Raw genomic sequence first — 15,702 nt, forward strand, 5'->3', positions numbered from 1 at the left:
TTTCAGCACAAATGAATAAGAAAATGGCAATTCTAAAATTCCTATTTCTGGTGTCATAATCCAGAAATAAAAACAAAGACGAGCTAAGTAGACAGAACAAGAATCACTGAAAATTTTGGAAATACGTAAATGCCTACTTAAAATTCAAATTTCCTGGGATGCCTGGGTGGCACAGTCAATTAAACATCCAACTCTTGGTTTTGGTTCAGGTCGTGATCTCAGGGTCTTAAGATGCAGCCCCACATCAGGCTCCACGCTCAGTACGGAGTCTGCCTGAGATTCTCTCTTCCTTTCCCTTTGCCCGTCCCATTCATTCTCTCTCTCTCTAAAATAAATAAATAAATCTTAAAAAATAAATAAAATAAAATTTATATTTCCTTTCACTATTCTTAACAATGAATTCTGTTCTAAGTGAATATGGTAGCTTGAGATATTAGGTATTATCAATGTAATTCATGTCCCTAAATTTAAAATAAAGAAATACAAACTACTATGCAATTGGATAATTTAGAAAATAGGTAAGTTATACAATTTGCCACTAATTGTCCAAGAGTTGTCTATTATCTTAACATATTTTGGTCATGTTAAGTATGGGTGGGCCTCAACATTCTGAGAGTCTAGAACAACCTGTACTTTTGTATCTTATACATTAACATTCTTAAACTACTTTGTATATGGCAGATTTGGACATTTTTACATCAACTTGCCAAAAAATATTCAAGCGTTATGATTCTTCCTGTCTGCCAGTAGATTGGTTTTGACAGCTTTACCTACCTAACAGTTGTAGCCATTCTGAAACTATATTCCTTTGAACATATAGGGTCTCCTGAGGAATGCCTCTGGGAGAGGGGCTTAGGGAGAGGGTCCCGGCAGCACCCCTCTCCAGTTCTCCTCTAACCCTTCCATTTGCATCTAGATTACCTATCAAGCTTCTACCTAATAATTTGCTTGGAAATAGGGTTCCATTGCTAAGAAATATTTAGACTTCATCAGTTCATTTGTTCAAAAATATTAAACCTTCACTATATTATTAACATTTTAAAGTTATATTCAACTTATTCAATAATTCACTTATTCAATAAATATTAAAACTACTGCTTATTATAGTTCTGTTATTATTTAAAAACCTAGTAAAATTGAAAAACAAAGAGAAGACTGGTGATTTAGTAATAAGGATAAAATTCGCATGTCTTATATCTATGAACTTGAGATAAGGTGGATGCAAGGTCTGCTGGTTATAGCAAATCTTTAGCTATAATAAATATCTACTGGATTTTAATCTAGTCAATATATATTAACAGTGAAGACAGGAACAGTGTTAAAATGTTTTACAAAATCAGGGGACTAGCTCTAAAGGTTTGGAAGTGAAATATAGAGTTTTAAAATATTTATCCATTCTCTGGGAATGGAAACCTCTAATAATCTTTGGGTCTAGTATTATGATTCAACTCATTCAGCTTTCATGATCCTAATGAGTTAAGCTAGACATGTAACTAAATTTTAAAATACATTATCTTTCAAAAATATTACCAACAATTCCACAGAAATATATAGTAAGCTTACCTATTTGATACCAGTGAGTTTGATGGCTTCCTTGTATATATTCCAGTTTCAAGATATTCACATCTTACTTGCACTTTACTGATATTTCAGCTACTGATTTTCTTTAGATACAGCTTGATACTTATGTTAATTTGCATGCTCTTTTAATAGTTCAATACAAACTTAGGAACTACATGCCAATGAAGACCTATAATCTGTAACGTGGTCATGTAGCGTATATTTATAAGTAACACTTATTACATTGATTTTACTCTATATTCTCTAATACTTCCTTCCAAATAGGTATATGCTCAAATATGTTATTGATTACATTATTAGCTACCAGTAGCGTTATGTCTGGCTTTATATGTTTTACACCACTTTCTCTGTTAAAGATTACCTTTTCATATGTTTGAAGGAAGAAATCAGATCATTTGGATAGGTATCTAAGACCAAACAAGTCTGAAAACCTCTCACTCCTAATATTTCTGTGTAAGAATTAGAGAAAAGTATTTAAGCACAAAGTTTCAAAATATAAAGAAAAGATAATCCATGGAGTGCTTCATTCTTTAGAAACCTCTTTGATAAGGGAGGGGGCATATCTTTTGTACACTTTGTAAAGAGATTTAAACACTAAGAAGCCCTCCCTCCCTCAGACCATGGGGCCAGAACCAAAGAGGGTTTGGAACTTCCAAACTTCACAGCAAACGATAATCTTGTATTGGAACAAAAGGCAAGAATGACTCAGAATGTAATTAGGGTTGTGCATCTAAGCAAATGGTATTAAGAAAAAGAAAAGAAGACAAGGTCCAGGAAAAGGATGCTAATGTTTCCACACAGAGACAAGGCCATGGCAGAATGAAAACAAAACCTCAATTAGCAAATGATAGCATAGGGGCTGATCAACCTCTGCACATTGTGGCTGAACACCCACTTGTTGCTCCTCCCCTCTCATCATCTATACAAATGAGAATACTTGTAATGTTTCTATCTAAAGCAAATGATAGAAGGAGGAAAGGTTTCTAAATAGATTGAATGTAAGAGGCTGTGCTGAAGCCCCACTTCTATGAAAACAGAATGACTCTGATGTTTTGTCAACATTCCTGCTGATGCCACAACAAACAGGTTGAGACACGTACATAAAGCAAAGGATCCTGGCACCCAGACTTGGTAAACACAGAGGCTGATGATCTGTACTGTTATTCAGGTGCTTTTTCTTTTCTAACATGTATTTGCTTTTGGAATATTTCTCTGTCCACATAATGATGGGCAGGGGAAAGAAAAGACATGAAATTTCCCTGCCTGTACTCCTCTAAAATGTCACCTCACAGCATGTCCCCGATACCAAGCCAAGAAATGGCTTACTCAGGCTTTTGGCCAACTGGCATGAACCTGAAGATTACTTGACCTCCTGGAGGGCGATCTTTTTCCCACACAATAAACCTCACAATTTACCTTGCAATGGTCCCAATATTAATACCATATTCCTTTTGTGATATAGAACAGGGATCAGAAAACTTTTTCTGTCAAGGGCTGGATATTAACGTTTAGGATCTGTGGGCCATTTGATCTCTGTTACAACCCCTCAATTCTGCCTTTATAGGAAGAAAGCAACTATAGACACTACATAAACAAATGGGTGTGACTCTGTTCAATAAAACTTCTTTATTTACAAACACACAGACAATACATTAAGGAATGGATGTGGTTGTATTTCAATAAAACTTTATTTACAAACACAGGTGGCTGGAAGGATTTAGCTCAAGGGCCATATTTGCTGATCCTTGATATAGAGAAAGAAACTCAGAAGATTAAAATTTCTCCTATTATATAGTTAGATAGGTAACACATGGAATATAGTTGAGTCTCATTTTCATATGTATATTTAATTATAGTCCAAATCTACTCATGGAATTCATTCACTTCTCTATTCATTAAAAAAGAAAAAAAGTATTCCTTTCAACTATGTTCTAGGTATTGTCCCAGAAAAGTAGATCTGCTATCAAAAATAACAAATAAAATAATAAATAAAAACTAGTGAAGAAGACAGGCACAATCTCTACCTCATAGAGTGCAGGGTCTGGGAGAATATATTTTGCGAATATTTACCGAGGTTCTACTAAGTGTCATGCACTCTTCTAGGAGTAAGATACACTACAGGGAACAAGACAGACAACGACCTCTTATGGCATTTATTCTCAGTAGATGGGGAAAGAATAAATAATGTGACAAACAATAAGCAATAAAAGGTCACATGGTGGTAAATGCCACAAAGAAATAATACAGTATTATATGACAAAATGTCATTTAGCAGAATGCAGGAAGGTGGAAGGTAATAGTACTCAGACAAGACTTTCCAGAAAGATGTCTTCTGAGCAAAGACCTGAATGAAAAGAAAGAGCCATCTATACCAAGCTCTGGAGGAAGAATTTTCCTAGATAAGTGAACAGCACATAAAGCCCCTGTGACAGAAATAAGCTGGTCCGTTGTAGAAATAACAAAAAGGCTAATGTCATTTTAGTAACTGGAATAAGGGAAGGTGATAAATCTAGAGAGGAGTGGGGGGTGGGGCGCAGATCATCTAGGGCCTCATGGTAAGGAATGTGGATTTTAGTCTTACATAATGAAAAACTGTAGGAAAATTTTAAGGAAAACAATGATACATTCTTAGTTCAGATTACATTGAACAAATAATTACATATGAGATGAGTGCTACTTAAAAAGAGCTTAATGTGAAATGGCACAGTCAGGGGTAAAGAAGGGCTGCAATCACCCATAGCAAAGGGCCTACTTGCCCTGATCTGCCAATGTAGACCATTTGGGGAGAGGCTTGCTCCTTCTTACAGAGAAATCCAAAGAGTGTTATAACTCCAACTGCCCAACTTCTAGGGTCCAGAAAGATTATTCTGCCTTTTGATTCTAAAATACAACAAGCAAAAAATAACACCTAACTATTCACTGACAAGTTAATACAGGGGTATTAACTAAAGAGTTCCTATTTGGCTTGAAAACCAAGGGTTAATCTCAAATGAACTTGGTAGGGACATTTCTATAACTGGATTTAAAAGGCAATTATTCCTTTCACCTTTCTTGGCAACTGCCATATTTTTCTACCTCTGCGTATAAATCATATATGCATATTTTCTTCTAGTGACAAATATTTAAAAACATACTTATCAATTGTCTGCTCTTTTCCACACATTCAGGAAGCCTTCTCCCCCCCAATATGTGCAAATAAAACATAGAACATCCTCTCTGCTTTATTTTGCATGATCAACAGTCCCCAAAACAATGCACAGATGGGAAATCATTTCCAGTTACTTATATTCACATATGCACATATTATATGTAAATATGTGTCATTATTACTTGTGGTAAATTGTTACCTACTGGCCTGGAAGTACAAAATTATTTTTCCTCCCAAAGGAACGTCTAGCTGACCCTCAAGTAATCTATCACAAAGGATTCAAGCAAATTTTAGCATCTAAAAGCAGTTACAAGGTCTCCTAATTTTCATTATTTTATCCCAGCACCACACAGTTGAGCACCTGATGTCTTTTATTTTTATAGTATGATGATAACAGAGATATTGTTCAAACACTCAATAAACATTTCAGATACATATGGATAAAGAAACATTCACTACACTCGAGGGGACTCATAGTCTGAGTAGAAAAACAGGCCTCAAAACAAATAATGAAAATGACAACAGCCACATAACATGGAAGTGCAGTGTGAACATGATACATGCAACTTTATTATAACACTGGAGAGCTCAACCTGGGAGGGGAAGTGGAATGCAGGTATATTTCCTAGAGAAACTGACAACAAAGCTGACTCTTAAAGAATAATTAAATGGACAAGATAGAGTGAATGCAGAAGTTTGAGATCCTAGATCACTGGCTAAGTACAATTTGGATAATTAACCACCACCTACCTTAGACCCAATATCGTTTTGATTAATATCAGGACAAAAGTAATTATAGGATGTAGTACTTGCCTAAATGATAACACACAATCTATTTAGGGAGGTAAATTGTATATCCAAAACAAACTGCTAATAGTACATGGTAAAGTATAGACTATAACATGTAGACAATGCATCTCTTTGTTCATTCAACAGATATTTATTGTCTATCTGCTATGGACTATATACTGCTTAAGGCCCTGGGCATATGGCAACAGACAAACACACAAGGTCACTGGTCTCATGGAGGTCACATTCTAGTGGATATTAATATAGGTTAATATCTGTATACATGAATTGTAAAAAGATCATCATAATTCTCTGAAACAAATAGAGGATGTTAGTCAAAAAATGCTGTCAATAGAAACATTTAGCCAAGTGTTTCAAGTAAAAATTTTTCATCCTTTAGAATATTCTGGATGGCAATTCAGAACACATTTTCTACTAATAATCATCAGCTCATTAATTTTAGCTAGCGTAAAATATTTACAGTAGAGGGGCGCCTGGGTGGCTCAGTTGGTTAAGCGACTGCCTTCGGCTCAGGTCATGATCCTGGAGTCCCGGGATCGAGTCCCACATCGGGCTCCCTGCTCGGCAGGGAGTCTGCTTCTCCCTCTGACCCTCCTCCCTCTCATGCTCTCTGTCTCTCATTCTCTCTCTCTCAAATAAATAAATAAAATCTTTAAAAAAAAAAAAATATTTACAGTAGATAGACCTCTGTTGTCTGTTACAGGGCACGTTTTTTGACTCTATTTATACTTTCAACAACAACAAAAAGACATCATTTGGCAAAGGCAAAAGACCTTCTAAGCATTGCCTCAAATTCTAGAATTTATATGATTAAATCTGAGTATTTAAATATACATATTTTTGAATTTCTGGGATACAGGAGAAAGAAAATATTAACTCAAGAAGCACGGGATGTAAAGTAGACATTAAACACTAGACATTTCTCTGTTATAGAAAGGTAGAAAGGAATCACAAGAAAGTGGCAAAGACACAAAAGCCATTTGTATTTCTTGTTATTATCCCAAGACCTGGTCCCTCTCAGGTATTGGGTTTGATTTACTAATAATTCTGAAAAGAACTATATGATTGAAGAGAGTCAAATGCAGACATACAGCCTAGGTGTTCTACCTAATTAAATGGTGATTTTTGAGCATATTATTAATATTGCTCTTCCCCATCTGATAAGTGAGAATAATGCTATCAACCTAACTCACAATTGGTGTTAATTCACAGGTTACTATGCAAAGTTGATCTCCTTGAATGAAATCCATCATATCAAAAGATAAGTTCCATAATAATTTCAACACTTAGGGTGGCCAACACATCATCTGCTCCTTTGCACACCTTACTTCTCATTTTATTTAGTTGCAAGACCAGAAAAGTTGAGAAATGAGATTTGAAAGTGTAAATCTCATAAGGTGACTTTTAGTGAAGTCAGTGTCTTGTGAAGAATATCTGTTAAAGAATCCAGTTTACCAAACTTCATGGAAGGTATCAGATTAACATAAACTATCATCTAGCAGCATCTAGCACTGATAACACACATCCTGCATCAAAAACTTTCCTGATAGTGATGCCATGAACTGCATAATAATCACCATGCTTTGATTAATTATTTTGCTGAATGGATGAATTAATTGCATTTACACTGATAGCCTCAGTTTCTGCAGTGCATTGCTTTTTATCCTAACACAACTATTCGGAATTAAAATAGAAGTAGTACAATTTGCAGCAGTAAGCATACCAAATAGTTACAGTAAAAAGATTTCCATTTGAATTATCAAAATAAATACATTACAAGAAATTTAGAACCTAAAGTAAAAAAAAAAAAACCTCTAATTAAAGGAAACTTGGGAGAGCTTTTTAGCAAGTTCTTTGCTGAAAGAATCTATTTGGTTTCTTGATCCTCCTACCAATCGCATTAACAATGACAAAAGATATGCAAATTTAAACAGACAATAGTCAAGCCAAACTGCTCTGACTCAAACCAACAGGGACATTTTCAGCATATAATCAGCTAGAATCACGTTAGCAAGGGTCAATGTAACCAAAGAACATTTGCATAGTTATGCTTGGCTATAATCTGAAAACTACGCCATAATCATTGACCAAGAACAATGTAAACAAAAATCAAATTTATTTCACACAATAAATTAACATATGAAACATGTGCATGACATAAGCCCAACAGAATCATGTATTTACCCTATCACTGCTGAATAATTGCATAGCAACAAAAAAATATGCATTACTATGCTTGAGTCCCCATTTTAACTGTATGTTTTAAGTAAACAAAATATTACATTTTTGGTAGAATAGCTCACTCAGGACAATTTGGGACTACATTTCCCTCCCCAGCCCCTTCAAAGAACTCAGACTAATTTACGATTGAAATCTCATTAAAAACTATATGGATGGTATATTGAGAAGAGTAAAAAACTGTTTAACCAAATTAATTTGTTTACTGTGAAAATAAATTTTGCCAAAGAAAAAACAGATATCCTATTATAAACTGCTGCTATAATTAGTGCCTGAAATTTAAAGTATAATTATCAAACGGCTTCAGGATTCCGTTTGCTTTCTATTCTTCTGCCCCTATTGATCTTTTTCACCTGTAGTCTACAATAGCAAGATTAACTACAATTCCAGGTTTAGAAACTCTGAATCTATGGAGTTTCAGTTAACTTGTCAAATAAAATATCAGTGATCTTAGTTCAGTCCCTAGCGGACAAAAGTAGAATAACTGTTACTTGGCATGATTGAGCAGGCAGTGTTGGAAGTGAGTGTGACAACACAGGGGGGAAAAAAATAGAGCATTTGTCCTCTCCTTATCTTCTTAAAGGGTTTGCTCTCTTAACAGACTAACTTAAAGGAGACTGGACTGACTACGTTCCTACCTATATGCACCAAATGGATTTTTAGCAAAGATCCGTGGGAGAGAAGAATTTTCACAAATGTGACATTGCCACTCTTCCACAGACGTAGTTGAATACATTTATCTGCTGTTTACCTGTTACTCAACTAAACAGAGAGCAAAGAAAGAAGGAACTGCAGAAAGTGTGTTCATAATTTAATAGACATTTTCAACAAAAACTTTTAAATGATTTATAGAGAAAAACTGAATAAAATGCTCATTTTGACTTTTATAAATGGGTTTTAATTGCATACTCGACATTAACATTCATCTGGATACTTAAGACTCCCACATGACACTGTTGGTGACTACAGTGTCTTGAAAAAGGAGGTATTTCAGGAAGATAGCAAAGCCCATGTTGTGCTCAGCTCAAATCTGCAGGTGCATGTCTTTGGCAACAGCAACCACCAGCTCAATCTCTCCTTCCACACCGGGCAAACAACCTCTTCCTGAAGAGTTCACATTAAAATTTACCTTCCTGATTTTTTTTTTCTCAAGGACGGAAAAAATATGACAGAAATCTGTCCTCCGCTATTCTGCTACTTGCTAAAATTAAGTTGCCTTTATATACATACACAATTTCTCCAAATATCATACTTTATATATACTCCATTTCATATTAACTGTACTAGAGGTTGAAAAAATAAGTATTTGGTGATGATTTCTCACCCTAGCTGCAGAAAATTTCCTGGTGTAAAATCTCTCTGATCCTAAATTAGTATTGTCATTATTTTCTTTTTTCACCAATGGTCTCAAGACATACGTGCTTTTCTTTTTTAAGTTGGGCTTTGACAATCAGAAAAATCAAGCTCAATTTTAAATAAGAGGAAACCAAAAATGTCGTAAAATGTGCCATTGCTAGGCACATAAATGGGTTGCCACCATACCTTCAGAGGCTTGCACAAGCCTGAAAACCTTGGCTCACCCATGAAGTCACAGAGAGAGAACAGTCTTGGATTTGCAAACACTGCCCCCAAGAGCAAAAGGTAAACACACAAATGCCCCCCTAAGGAACTCTAAGTCAGCTGCAGTGCAAGCATGGAAAAGGCTCTGCAATTAGAAACTGAAAGCAATCACTTACTTTTTGCAGCCACTGAGTATAATTTTCCATCACATGCTCCAGATGTTGAAGTTTCTGGGAAGAGAAATCCGGTTCCACGTGTGGAGCATCTCTCTGCAGAGCATTTGTGTTGTACTGGTCTGTCGTACTCTCACGACAGTTCCCGTCGTGTTCTGGAAGAATGAAAGTGTAGGCACACTGCCCATGTTGAATCCGGTTATATCTTCTCCCACCGTTTTCTGGACCTCGGCGCTGGTTGCTGCACCCTATGTGAGTCAGAATGGCAGCGAGGAAAGCAAAGGAAAGGAAAACTGTCATTGTACTGCCAGCAATCGCTTTCCGTGCCTCTCGCAAAACTTGCTCCTTTCTTCTGACCTTTAAACTAGTTTTTATTTTAGGTAAAACTGCTTGTTTGTTTGACTTTTTCCCCCTCAAAGAAAGCTTTTGAAGAAGAATCACAGAAAACTAGCCATTTGTTAGCTTTGTTCTAAAATGTTATTTTTTTTTATTTCACTGTAATGGTAGTTTCCTTAGTTAAAACTTGAGATATTTATTGCATAGTAGCTGAGATTTATTGTTTCCTCTCTGTGTAACCGTTCAGCGTGGAGCCTGCCTGAGTCAGCTGCGTGTACATATTCTAGACCCTTTCCCCTACCCTATCTGCAGCAGATCTGCTATTTTCTCCCAGACCTCAGTGAGTTTTATTAAGGTTGCACATCCAAGCCAAGCTGGAAGCAGGCAGCCTTTCACAAGATGACTTGACAGGAATGCATGAGTGTGCCCCTATGCTAAGGATTGCTGAAGGCTTGGAGCAGCGGATCGTCTTACAAATTGGCTAGATGCGCATGACCTCGATCATGTATGGCCCTCCCGCCCCTTCCGCAGACAATTGCCTCCAGCCTTTAGTAAATTCAGGGCAAATCAATAAATAGAGCAGTCCACCTTAATACACTTTTGCTGTGCATGCTGACCTACTAAAACCTAGCAAACTAGCAGTATGTTTTTAAAGTTACTATTTAATTGGGGAAATCTAAGAAGAAATTGGCATGGTGTCCAGTAAAATAATTTTTGATAGTGAATGATAAATCTGTATAAATATTAATTTTTTAAAAAATTATTCTTGACTCTGGGAAAAAGATATTAAAAACCATTTTTAGAGATGGTATTCTCTCACTCATCATATTCACTTAGACTTTAAGGAGTTGGAGAAAATTGTCAGGGAGGGTCAAATTAGCAAAAAAAAAAAATGTCACAACTTGGCACTCAAAGGAATATAGACAGCATGTGCATATTAAGCAGAATAAGCTAAGTACTTTCTGAGATAAGGATTTTAAATGAAACTGGTCCCCTTATCAGAATATAGCTCTCTGTGCTCTATGTATATAAATTGAGCAACTTACAAAACAGTGTGGTTACAATTTAAGACAGTGGCCAGAGAATTATTAATTCCTGTGGTACATCCTAATCATAGATTTCACAAGGACCTCTTTGGTGTTGCTATGGCTGTCTTTAACTCTGCTAAGGAAGTTCCCCATAAAGTCTCCTGTGGCTGCACAAGAAAATTATCTGAGAATAAACATACATCAGGTGTGTCAATGGGCCAGCAAAGAACTGTACGGGAGAAATCACTGCTTCTATTAAATAAGAAACAAAAATTATCGGAAGGTAATTTCCCACATGTAGGGTGTAAACATTTGAACAAAAGGTTCAGTAAAACATAAAGAATAGGTGATAATTATAGAATTAAGGTTATGGCACTGAAATCTTTACTAAGTATGTGCAGAAAACATGAATTATGAGCGAGGCTTTCATCAAGAACTGGGAGGGATTTTCAGAAATGGAGCTTCTCAACTGCAGTCATGATATAAAAACAGAAGTCACAGATGTTGACTCTTGTGTCCTCGGGGTACAGGTCAGTGGGTAAAGGGCAATAAGGTTAGAGATTGGTGTGTAGGGAAATGTTAGAGGAGAGGGCAAAACAAATTCCAGAAAAAAATGTGATTTCCTTGGGACAAAAAAATTGTTCCGAAATTTATCAGTCTTTTCCATACCAAATAACAAATTTCTGATCTGACAGAAATGGAAGCAAATAACACCAAACATAGCAATAAAGTCCTTGAACTGTCTCTGCAGCTTCCTCCTGTTGGCTGACTTGTCACTCATGTGCAATAAAAATAATGGCATTTATTAAGGGCTTAATATTTTCCAGGTCTGTGCACATATTCCTTGCACATGATCTCATTTAATTTTTCCAATGAACCCGAAACATGGATAATATGTTTAATCCCATTTTATTGATGGGAAAACTGAGTCACAGAAAGGTGAAGTGGTCACAATTCACATAGCTAGCTAGGAATGGTGCCAATGTGTAAACTCTGGCCAGCTGATTCCAAGCCTGTCCTTTTAACCTCCAAGCCAGCCAAAAGGCTCCCAAAAGGGCTCCAGCTGCACGGATTCACAGTCCTAGAGCAGACTAAGTAATGATATTGAGAAGTAAAACAACTGATTAAAAGCCAGTTTATACCACCCAAGTGATTTAATCTGTCTTCTGTACCCAAAAAACAAACAGGAGTGACAGGTAACCCATGCAATAGAGTTTTTAAAGGCCTACAAGGATGAAGTAAACTGGCAAAGCACAGATTGTGTAAGAACATTTTCCAACATTGCTTGCTTTGAAAATTATTCCTGGAAAGAAGAGAGTCCAAAACCAACACCTTAAGTGATTCGTTAAAAACTAAATATAGCTGAAAATCAGCAGAAGACACAAAAGTAGTGAGGTGTCTATTAAAGTGTTTCTGTGTTTTATAACAGCCAAGATTTAAAAATCTGTTCCTCCGTGTGGGGGGTGTGTGTGTGTGTGTGTGAATCTACATGTGCTTTTTCATATACTTTTCCAATCTGAACAAATGAAATGAAGGAATTCACAATTTCCTGAGGGAAAAGTAGACAACTAAAAAAGGAAACCTGAAATACAAGTACTAAAAAAGGGGGAGGGGACAGAGAGACAGTAAAAGGAACTGATTTATTTCTTCTCCAGAAAAACAAAGAAACAAAAAAACATGACACTGAAAGTACTAATGTCAATCTGGAAAAAAAAGTCTCAAGATGAATTTTAAGCAGCTGGAAAACACAGGGACATGTACAATGAACTCATATGTTTTAGGACTTCAGCTGAGGAGACACTGGGTGTATCTGAGGCTCCTCGTGACATGCTAAAGAGCATAAGCTTCCAAGGACCTGAACCTAACCAACAGCAATACGGTGGGTCATTGTTGCTGACTATTCAGAAATGGTGCAGGTTAGGAGACTTCAGAATTCAGGAAGGAGTTTGAAACACAGGCCATATTTTTAAAAAAAAAAAAATTCCTCTGCCACACCTCCAAAAAGGTAAAAAAAAAAAAAAATTCTAAAGAACTAAATAATTGTATTCAGTTGAATACTGAGGCAGCTTGATCTTGAAAGCTCTTTGTTTTTTGTTTTTTTTTTTGTTTTTTGCATTACTAGAGCTCTGGAATAGGGAGGTTTATGCTTTAAGTGTCTGATCTCTTATCTACAATAATCCTAGTAAACATTAGCCTCATCCAGAAATTTCCAGTGAGACAGGGAACACCATTTATATGGGAACCTGATGGCCCTAAATCTCTCCTAACAACTAGTCTTTGTTACTTCTTTTGTGAAGCTTTCTTAATTTCTCCAGGCCCAATAAGTGACTCTCTCTGATGTGTTTCAATAACCTTCTTTTCATATCTCCATAATGGTACTTCTCACACTGCTTTTCTAATTATTTCTTTTTTGGTCTATCTCCCCGTCTAGCTGTGAGCTCATAAAGTAATCTGCTCTTTCATCACTGATTTCCCAGCACTTACTATGCACTTTGGTTGAAGGAATGAGAGAACAAATGAATGAGTGAATGAGCTAATTGAATTACTTAGTATCTGACCACTATATAACTGGCCACATCTGTTGCATTTTGGCGGGTGAGTCTGCCTAGAATCGGGGTGAAACAAAATTTATTCTAAAGAATGAGTTAGATATAAGAACATGGTACAATAATAATGCATAACATTTTCTAACCCAAAACAAATTAATTTCCTCATTTAACATTTACAGCACCCCCATAATTGTGTATCATTTCTATTTTGCAGAAGAGAAAAATTGTGGCACATAGAGGTGAACTACCCAAGATCGATGATCTCTTATGTAGCAGAGCAGGAATTTGATCCTCAATCCATCTAAATCTGGGGCCCACATTCTTATCCCACTGAGCTATAATGCCTCCAGCAATACCTCAGTATTAGGAAATAGGGAGAAAGCATTTCTTAAATTTAGGGGACAGGAACATGGCATCTATAACTAAGATGGGTTTTCTCCTCCTCTCAACCATGGCCTTCATGGATTCATGTTATGATCTTTTAAAACAGAGCTAATGTTGGGCGCCTGGGTGGCTCAGTTGGTTAAGCAGCTGCCTTCAGCTCAGGTCATGATCCTGGAGTCCCGGGATCGAGTCCCGCATCGGGCTCCCTGCTCAGTGGGGGGTCTGCTTCTCCCTCTGATCCCCTTCCCTCTCGTGCTCTCTGTCTCTCATTCTCTCTCTCTCAAATAAATAAATAAAATCTTTAAAAAATATATATATATATTTAAAAAAAAACAGAGCTAATGTTAAGCAAAGATGCACCAGTATGGTTTTCCCATCTACTAACAAACATCCAATCTGATTGTTCAGGTTATACTTAGAATGAATTCTCTATGTTTAGTCCTGTACCATATCACCTGTTATATATATTGCTCTAAAATAACAATAAATAATATAAAATAGAGTTTATTCCTCAAAAACACCATCAAGTACTCCTCTAGTATTCATATAGACCCCCTATAATGACAAAAGGGACAAGAAAGCATTCTCCTCCCTTGTATACTGAACACAATGTCATTCAGCACATATTCTGTAGATATATTCTTGAAACACATTCTATATTCTAAGGGCACCATATTTGATGGCTCTGCTCTGGCAATTTCAGGGTTCAAGAATATCAGCAAGGCTATGGCAGTGGTAGCTATGTCTAAAAGGAAGCACTTGGCTATAATTCCTGCAGGCAGAGCCAAGACCCCTTCACTCAACTATGTAGGCATCAAAGGTATCCACAACAGATGGAAATACCACAGAGTGCTAAAACAGAAAAACAAGAAGATGGAGGATATCACCTGGTGACTGACGGCACTTCGTGAGTACATGGGAAATATCCATTGGTAACTCTCAAATGAATTGGAAAGACTACAAAGAGGTAGACACTGCAGTGAGCGGGGTGAGGAAGACACTGCAGTGAGCAGAGAAATGTACGCAGGTGAAGAACATAAAAATTATTATGTAAATAGTCCCCTGCCTTCTGATGAGAGAAATTTCTGGTAATTGGTGGATGTCTTGCTATCTAAGTCAGTTTTTAATTGTAGCTATCTATAAGTTGGAAAGGGCTCAGACAGAATTAATTTGTTCCACATAAGAAAGTAGAAAAGGGACTCAAGGGAAAATCTGGAAATGGAAGATGAGCTAGAGAGATGTGGAGAAGAGTTAGAAGAGAAAAGAAACTTGTGGCTGTGTGGCTGAGAGAAACTCAGGAAGATATAGTGAGTACAGAGGTCTGCAGTGAAATGGTGTTTCCTGTGAGATAAGATCCCTCTTTTTCAGCAAAACACATGCTTTTGGGCAAGTGACTTCTTTAGCATGAATGAGAAGAATCATTGGTCCTTGCTCCATATATGGAGCTAATATCTGAGTTATACTATTAATGTGAACACTATATATATTTCATTTTGGTATCTCACACTAGATTAGAGCCTCCCCAGAGCTGGGACTGCATCTGTCTTATGGATCATTCTATCCCCTTTTTCTGGCACAGAGGAAGCAACTGATAAATATTTGTGATCCAGCTGACTGTCTGTCTGACTCATTCACTTTAATTCCCAATGATGAGATCTGAAGACATAGAAGCATCCCCCTCCCTTGCAGGTTCTCTTGCCTAGGTTCCAAGACCTCACTTTCTAGAGAGTATATGGGAGATCAGGATCCATATATTTCAAAGCAAATCCTAGAAATCTCAGTGGAATAGTACCCAACAGTCCCAGTCACCCAGGGACATAGTTGTAGAACCATTCAAGAAACATTATAGAAATACCCTCCAGTGTGAGGTTACTTGTTAATTCTACAACAGAGAT

General features: G+C 36.7%; 1 protein-coding gene across 3 annotated transcripts in view; it reads right to left on the minus strand.

Annotated features, from left to right (window-relative positions):
• Positions 1–10,203, minus strand: part of ANGPT1 (angiopoietin 1) — a 242,046-nt gene extending 231,843 nt beyond the window's left edge. The window contains exons 1-2 of one of the 3 annotated variants that reach the window (XM_021688349.1): positions 10,148–10,180; positions 9,514–9,758 (exon numbers count right to left, since the gene is read on the minus strand). In XM_021688349.1, the coding sequence (XP_021544024.1) occupies positions 9,514–9,543 (30 nt within the window). In that variant the 5' untranslated portion in view covers positions 9,544–9,758; positions 10,148–10,180. Of the gene's footprint in view, positions 1–9,513 lie in introns of all 3 variants that reach the window. The other 2 variants (XM_021688347.1, XM_021688348.1) reach the window with 2 other exon arrangements.
• Between the last annotated feature and the right edge of the window lie 5,499 nt (positions 10,204–15,702).

The sequence above is a fragment of the Neomonachus schauinslandi genome, chromosome 4, assembly GCF_002201575.2.
Source record: "Neomonachus schauinslandi chromosome 4, ASM220157v2, whole genome shotgun sequence".
NCBI classification, from domain to species: Eukaryota; Metazoa; Chordata; class Mammalia; order Carnivora; family Phocidae; genus Neomonachus; species Neomonachus schauinslandi.